Source organism: Chiloscyllium punctatum, chromosome 37 (assembly GCF_047496795.1).
Source record: "Chiloscyllium punctatum isolate Juve2018m chromosome 37, sChiPun1.3, whole genome shotgun sequence".
NCBI classification, from domain to species: Eukaryota; Metazoa; Chordata; class Chondrichthyes; order Orectolobiformes; family Hemiscylliidae; genus Chiloscyllium; species Chiloscyllium punctatum.
Window position 1 is genome coordinate 44,328,300 of NC_092775.1, and position 8,780 is coordinate 44,337,079.

The 8,780-nt window shown below is 42.9% G+C and overlaps 1 protein-coding gene across 2 annotated transcripts in view; it reads right to left on the reverse strand.

Annotated features, from left to right (window-relative positions):
* LOC140463060 (protein-tyrosine kinase 6-like) overlaps nt 1-8,780 on the reverse strand; it is a 34,149-nt gene that overhangs the window by 22,800 nt on the left and 2,569 nt on the right. Inside the window, exon 2 of one of the 2 annotated variants that reach the window (XM_072556717.1) lies at nt 3,870-3,991. The exons of the other annotated variant lie outside the window; for it this stretch is intronic. Within the exon in view, the coding sequence (XP_072412818.1) occupies nt 3,870-3,991 (122 nt within the window). The remainder of the gene's footprint in view (nt 1-3,869; nt 3,992-8,780) is intronic. 2 annotated transcript variants of the gene reach the window in all.

An 8,780-nucleotide genomic window follows, 5' to 3' on the forward strand; every position in this document is an offset into this window, starting at 1 on the left:
CAAGGGATGAACTCAGATTTCTTCAGTTTCCTCATTTCCCCTCCCCCCACCTTGTCTCAGTCCCAAACCTCGAACTCAGCACCGCCTTCCTAACCTGCAATCTTCTTCCTGACCTCTCTTTCCCCACCCCCACTCCGGCTTATCACCTTCAACTTGACCTCCTTCTACCTATCGCATTTCCAACACCCCTCCCCCAAGTCCCTCCTCCCTACCTTTTATCTTAGCCTGCTGGACACACTTTCCTCATTCCTGAAGAAGGGCTCATGCCCAAAACGTCGATTCTCCTGCTCCTTGGATGCTGCCTGACCTCCTGCGCTTTTCCAGCAACAAAGTTTCTATTGAACCTGGCATGCGACAGTTTTTGGAAGGTAATCAAATAAGACCATTTTATAGGTGTGAGAAAACAGATTGGTGAAGTTTTAAGTGAGCATCTGTAGATCTTGACACAAATTGGATTGCAGAAATGGTGAAAAATGAATATAGGGTTAGAAGAGATTGCAGAAGCAAGGAGTAGAGATAGGGTTTGGATTTACTGTGGCTTTGGAAGCATTTAGAAATAACTTCTGGCGCATAGCCGGCTAATGAATGTTAGTATGGATGTGAAAATCAGACTGAATGCTTAGATAGGATTTGTATTAGTTACAGTTTATGTAGAATTAAGCTCAATAAGGAGAACTTTAGGGAGGCCTTTGGCAGAGGTTTTAATGGGACCAAAATATGGATGGATAGAGATGAGTAATAATTGGAAACCAAATGATTCAAGTCTGAGCAAATGAATGAAAATAAGCTCATAATCAAACAGGGCAATATGACTGAGCATTGTTAAGTATAATCTGAGTGAAAGGCAGGCGAGGTTGAATTGATGAAAACGTTCAGTATTTTTAGCCATTAAACAACAATGGTTTTTTTCTTTGTAATGTTAAGCAACAGGACATTCTAGTCATCCATGACTTAACATTGAGTAAGCATTAGATAGGATAACAACACCAAAGAATCAGGTGGATGATGGAATGGTCAGTGCACTTGTCAAGTTGAATATCATCAGTATTCAAATGGACATGATCCCATGCTTCCTGCTGTTGCTGAGGGCAGCATGGTCAGGATTAGAAGACTTCTCATGATGGACCTTTAGCTGCATTAAAAGTGAAGATCCAGAAGGACAAATCATTCCCGGAGATGACTTGATTTAGTTGAGTCAAGTAGGAATGGAAATGTGGAATGTTATACAGATGCAGCAGAGAGGAGATGCAATATTATGGGCAACAGGTTGAAGATAAAGCAAAGACTGAAAAAGTTAAGAAGGAATATTAGGCTTCCACAGAAGTCACAAAGGTACTGGGGACTTTGAAGGCATCTGTAACAACCTGTGGGAACTTGGAAGGACTTGGTCAGGAACTGATGCAAAACGTATGCATTGAGATGACTGGAGGCACGAAGAGGAGAGTTAGAACATAGAACATAGAACATAGAACATAGAACAATACAGCACAGAACAGGCCCTTCGGCCCACGATGTTGTGCCGAACTTCTATCCTAGATTAAGCACCCATCCATGTACCTATCCAAATGCCGCTTAAAGGTCGCCAATGAATCTGACTCTACCACTCCCACGGGCAGCGCATTCCATGCCCCCACCACTCTCTGGGTGAAGAACCCACCCCTGACATCTCCCCTATACCTTCCACCCTTCACCTTAAATTTATGTCCCCTTGTAACACTCTGTTGTACCCGGGGAAAAAGTTTCTGACTGTCTACTCTATCTATTCCTCTGATCATCTTATAAACCTCTATCAAGTCACCCCTCATCCTTCGCCGTTCCAACGAGAAAAGGCCGAGAACTCTCAACCTATCCTCGTATGACCTACTCTCCATTCCAGGCAACATCCTGGTAAATCTTCTCTGCACCCTCTCCAAAGCTTCCACATCTTTCCTAAAGTGAGGCGACCAGAACTGCACACAGTACTCCAAATGTGGCCTAACCAAAGTCCTGTACAGCTGCAACATCACCTCACGACTCTTGAATTCAATCCCTCTGCTAATGAACGATAATACTCCATAGGCCTTCTTACAAACTCTATCCACCTGAGTGGCAACCTTCAAAGATCTATGTACATAGACCCCAAGATCCCTCTGTTCCTCCACCTGACCAAGAACCCTACCATTAACCCTGTATTCCGCATTCTTATTTGTTCTTCCAAAATGGACAACTTCACACTTGGCAGGGTTGAACTCCATCTGCCACTCCTCAGCCCAGCTCTGCATCATATCTAAGTCCCTCTGCAGCCGACAACAGCCCTCCTCACTGTCCACAACTCCACCTATCTTTGTATCATCTGCAAATTTACTGACCCACCCTTCGACTCCCTCATCTAAGTCATTAATAAAAATTACAAACAGCAGAGGGCCCAGAACTGATCCCTGCGGAACTCCACTTGTAACTGGACTCCATGCTGAATATTTACCATCTACCACCACTCTCTGCCTTCGACCGGTTAGCCAGTTTTCTATCCAGTTTTTAACGGATTTGTTGTCACTTCCTAATCTCACTGGCTTTCTCTAGAATATAGGTTTATTTCTATTTATATTTGTTAAACAATAGAAAGAGAAACTGGAGTAGACCAGTTAACACTTCTTTAGTGATGTTTATTGAGAAATAAATATTTGGCAGGCTATTGGTGAAATTTCCTGTCCTTCTTTGAAATAGTGCTATAGGATCTTTCAGATGCCCCTGTGGGAGCAGATGCCTCATCTGGAAAAACAGCATTTCTAGAAGTGCAGAAATTCCTCAGCCTTGTACTGGAGGGTCAGCCTAGATTTTCATGTTTAAGCTATAACTGACAAAAGCAGCCATTGTGACTTTGATTTACAAAAATCAATAGTATAATCAATTCTATAGTGCTGTTATCCTGTCTAACTGCTTCCTCAACGTTAGGTTATGGACGGTCAGATGTCCTGTTGTTTTACATTAAAAAGAGCAAGACCATTGTTCAAATATTGAACATTTTCATCAATTCAACCTTGCCTGCCTTTGACTCAGATTATGTTTAACAGTGCTGAATCATATTGCCCTGCTTGATTATGAACTCATTTTCATACATTTGCTCAAACATTTGCTCCCTCGCAAGGGGTGCTGGAGGAAGCAAGTCAGGCAATCCAATATCAAAGCTCCATCTAGTTGCTTGTAATGGTGATTGGACCTCAGAGTTCTGTGCTTTGTATTGACTTCTGAAACTGGGAATCGGTGGGTAAGCACACCAACCAGCAAGTGAGGAACCTTGGGTGATTGGGTGGTTGCTCAGTTTAGAGCAAGTGTTGCTCAACATAGCTGGCCAAATTCACCATTAGAAACTAGGTTGGATCTTCTGTCTAGTAGCTAAAGCACATGTTAGTTGATTATAGGAATAGTTTTTGGTAATCTGCCTTAGGACCTCTTGCCCAGTTAGGCAACAGCCCTTTACATAAACAGCAAATAAGACAAATAGGAGTGAAGCACCTCGGCTTTGAGGGCTAGGATAGGACTTGGCAGCAGCAGTGGCCCAGAGCTATAGGTTGAATGCCTGCAGTAGACTTTTAAAAATAAAGAAAAATGTTCTCATTCTATTGAGGGAGGAAATGAAGCTGTTGATTGTAGAGTATTCCTGTACAGGAAATCTGGTTCAGGTTTAACCACAAACTGACTGGATGTGTGGTTTCACTTGTCATGTTGCAAATGATCAGTTATGAAACTCAAACCATTACTCCACAGTAAAACTTAAAAATAACACATGCAGCTGCAGCTACATTTTTCTCAATATATAATACAATAGATTAGATGATAGTTAAACCTAATGGGTTCAAAGAAGATACTGCCTATTTGTATAAATTGCTTACCAGATAATGCATATACGTTTTCTTGATTTTCACTTTCACGGATAAGAAAAGACCCAGTTATGGTCTGGCTAGAGAGAAGAATCATTTTTGCTTCTGACCGGCTTAGTTTCCCAGCATACCAACTATCAAGGGAAGAGGTAAATAGAGTGCAGTGAAAATCAAGCCAGCAACTTACATACACCACCTGCATTGTGCTCTTTGTAATATTGGGACTTTGTAGTTTATCATTCCTGAGATAAAACTTCGAATTTCCAATTTTATTTGGGTTGAGGACTGCAGCGTTTTAAATTATTTTTGTGAAATCCAAACTATGAAAAGTTCCAATTTCTGATATTTGTATGATATTGCACAGACTGACTTAATGGGGTATACATCCTAAGACTGAAAGCACATTACATAAACAAGAATGCTAATTTATGTAATTGGAAATATCCTGTCAATCTGATGTCCCCTCTTAATAATTAATTACTTAAGAACATAAGAAGTAGCTTATATGACTTCTCAAGCTTGCTGCCATTCAACAGGATCATGGCTGTTCTACCTCAAATTGCTTGTTGAACCTGTTTGTTATTTTTCAACAATTAATAATATAAGGACACCCATGCCCCTCAGAATGCAAACATTTCCAGTTTTCCAGTATTCATTCAATGTTTAAAAAATAAACTATTATTTTTGAAACTAAACTGGACAACTTTGTACTTTTCTATATTGTATTCGGTGCTGTTGCACTCATCCAACCCGACCATATTCCTCCACAGCCTCTTTGCAGTTTTTTCACCACTTTCTTTCCATCTAACTTTGGTATCATCAGTAAATCTGAATGTGTTACACTCAGCCGCTTCATCAAAATTGCTAATGACATGTAACTAATGACAGTATGCCAGCCTGAAATTGTCCTGTTTATTTCCACACTGTCTTCCATCTATGAATCCGTCCTAATCCACATGAACATATTACTCCAATCCCATAAGGCTTAACTTTGTGTGATAATTGATTGAATTCCATCTTGTTAAAATCTACTTAAAAATCAAAATAATCTGTATCTATTTGTGCCACTTCATTCATCTCACTGGTTGGCTAATGACTAGCTAAGTAAGTAACTGATCCAGGAAAATCCCAAGTTCAATCTTTGCCACCCTGCAAGATTGTTCTGCAGTACCCAGAAATCGAAGATTTATCTCCTGAACATTGCTGTGGGTAACCTAAGAGGAAAGTCACAAGGGCAAAAGAATCTCCATTTAAAAATGTTCGTTGATTAGTTTTGTTTGATAGAGAAATACTGAAATCAGGCTGTTGGAGTGGGGCAGTACCATTGAAGGTGAATGATCTTGTGATGAAGCCTCTAAGAATAGGTCCAGAATTGGTACACTGAACAAACGCTTTTTCCTAGCCATATCGAACATCAAAGAAAAAACTTCGCCAGATATGTGGAACAATCCATCTTCCACAGCTACACTGGCACCAACCCCCACCTTTTCCTCTACTACATCGATGATTGTATTGGCACTACCTCGTGCTCCCATGAGAAGGTTGAACAGTTTATCCACTTTACTAACACCTTCCACCCCGACCTCAAATTTACCTGGACCATCTCAGACTCCTCCCTCCCCTTCCTAGACCTCTCCATTTCTATCTCGGGCGACCAACTCAACACGGACATTTACTACAAACCGACCGACTCCCACAGCTACCTAGATTACACCTCCTCCCACCCTGCCCCCTGTAAAAATGCCATCCCATATTCCCAATTCCTTCGCCTCCGCCGCATCTTCTCCCAGGAGGACCAATTCCACTACCGAACAACCCAAATGGTCTCCTTCTTCAAAGACTGCAATTTCCCCTCCGACGTGTTCATCGATGCTCTCCACCGCATCTCCTCCACTTCCTGCACCTCCGCACTTGAACCCCGCCCCTCCAATCGCCACCAGGTCAGAACCCCACTGGTCCTCACCTATCTTCCCACCAACCTCCGGATACATCGTATCATCCTCCGTCATTTCCGCCACCGCCAAATAGACCCCACCACCAGGGATATATTTCCCTCCCCATCCCTATCAGCATTCAGGAGAGACCACTCCCTCCGCGACTCTCTTGTCAGGTCCACACCACCCACCAACCCAAACTCCACTCCCGGCACCTTCCTCTACAATCGCAAGAAGTGCAAAACTTGCATCCACACCTCCCCCCTCACCTCCATCCAAGGCCCCAATAGATCCTTTCATATCCGTCAAAAATTCACCTGCACCTCCACGCACATCATTTACTGTATCCGTTGCACCCGATATGGTCTCCTCTACATTGGGGAGACAGGCCACCTACTTGCGGAACGTTTCAGGGAATACCTCTGGGACACCCGCACCAACCAACCCAACCATCCCATGGCTGAACACTTTAACTCCACCTCCCACTCCGCCAAGGTCATGCAGGTCCTTGGCCTCCTCCATCGCCAGACCCTGACTACATGACGCCTGGACGAAGAGCGCCTCATCTTCCACCTAGGAACCCTCCAATCACATGGGATGAATGTAGATTTCTCCAGCTTCCTCATTTCCCCTCCCCCCACTTTATCTCAGTCCCATCCCCGGACTCAGCACCGCTCTCTTGACCTGCAATCTTCTTCCCAACCTCTCCGTCCCACCCCTTCTCCGACCTATCACCCTTACCCTCACCTTCTTCCACCTTTCGTATTCCCAGCGCCCCTCCCCTAAATTCCCTCCCCCCTACCTTTTATCTCAGCCCGCCAAGCACACCAGCCTCATTCCTGAAGAAGGGCTTATGCCCGAAACGTCGATTCCCCTGGTCTTCGGATGCTATCTGGCCTGCTGTGTTTTTCCAGCACCACATTTTTCAACTCTGGTCTCCAGCATCTGCAGTCCTCACTTTCTCCCAGAATTGGTAGCCTTAGTGACTTAGCTTTGACAATAAGGACCCTATGAGGTATTCATGACAACAGTGGCTAGCTTTCAAAGGTACTTAATTCGCCACAAAGTCTTTGCAATGCCCAGAAATTATTTCCTTTACTGCAACAAGATAAATAAACAGATGTTCTCAAGTCTTATTGTTTTCCAGTGGTTCATGTTGAAAATGTACAGGGGTGAAAGTTGACAACCCCTGAAAACAGCTACAGGAATTGCAATGAGGGATTAACCTGCACATATTGTTTCTGATGCAGACAGCACACCAATTTTATTTACATGATTGGAGTGTGGAACCAGCGGAAGCAATGCTGTTGAATTGCTGTGCACATCAGAAGATCCAAAACTAAGAGAAGCTGGCAGCAGTTAAAGATAGCCTGCATTAGTTTAAGAGGATGGATTCATTGTCTCTACAGGTTCATTTGACAACAGTGAAGGTGAGACAGTGTGAGAGTGGGCGTCTGTGAAGGTGAGACAGTGTGCGAGCGGGCGTCTGTGAAGGTGAGACATTTAAAAGACATTTGGGGAGGAACATGAATAGGAAAGGTTTATAGGGACATGGGCCAAACACAGGCAAGTGAGACTATTTTCGTTTGGGAACTTGGTCAGCTTGGATGAGTTAGACCAAAGGGTTTGTTTCTATGCTAGATGACTCTATGACTCATTCATAACATGCATAGTTTCATTTTTGCCTAATATATAAGAAAAAGGTATTAATGTGTGATATGATAAACAGACCATAACAGGAAGGGATAGAGTGCCAATCTAAGAATAAACAAACAGAGAAGACTAGAAGCTACAAAAAACAATATTAGGATAAAATTAAAGACTCTGCAACTGAATACACATGTTTTTAAACAAAACAGATGAAAATAGTGTGCAAACAGATTGGTAAGTATTGGAGAGACATGGCTAAAAGATGTCAAGAAATGAGACCTGAAGGTTGAAGAGGACAGTTCATACAGAAAGGACAAGAAGCTAGGAAAAGCTGGAAAGGATGAAGTAGTCTAGAATCAATGCTGCACAGGCTTTTTTCTGAGCTTGGAGCTCATTCACTCAAGTACGATACTGACTAAATCTATTAGAATGTTTGTGTACCTAATGATCACATAACATTCGATGAATGATGTGTCAACTTCCACTGCAACACAAACAGCAGATAATGAATTTCTACGTGCTCAAATAAAGCTCTTGTTAATCAAGATCAGCACACAATCACGCAAGTACAGACAGCACTCATCCATGGGTTCCTCAAATAAACGCGTTGACCTCGACCCAATATACCGACCACTGCAATGAACAACCGGAACCTGCTTCTGGAAGCAACAGGAACGGAACCAAATAAATTCCAGAAGGACGCAGTACAGCAACGATTCACAGGAGGCTCCAAAGCACTGAAGGTATCACCTAGAAAGGGGGCTAAATATCTGCATATCAACTTTCCAGTTTGGTGAACATATCGCACTACGGCAACAGGCACCCAAGCTACAAATATTTATGCAAACCTTGAACATAGACTGCTCTCAGGCATGTTCAACAAGTAAGCACAAAAGCTACAATGGCAGCCATCATCATTGAGCAAATAGAAGTGATCAAAGATGCATTCAGAGTCACACAACAGTTCAACAATCTGGATTTCAACAGATTATACAGATTACTAAGGGATTGTCCTGGGGGAGAGGACAGATCTTTCCACACCTGTATGACCTTGCTGTGGTCTAGCAGCCAGCCAGATCCAAACTGCTACCATCCATACTGAGATGGTGAAATCTGAAGCTTGGGCTTTTGGAACCCAGAGCTGGTCAAGGTTGTCCTCCAAGGCCTCCACTGAAATTTAGCAGCACAACTGCTGGGATAGCTCTGGGTAGGGCAACTTAGACAGGCAAAAGCACACAACAGGCAGGCACTACAGAATGCACAAGTTTTGGTGTTTGCAAACAATATGGAATGCTTTTGATTTGTAAATTTTGTTTGGAAAGTTTATTTTGTGTTGGCT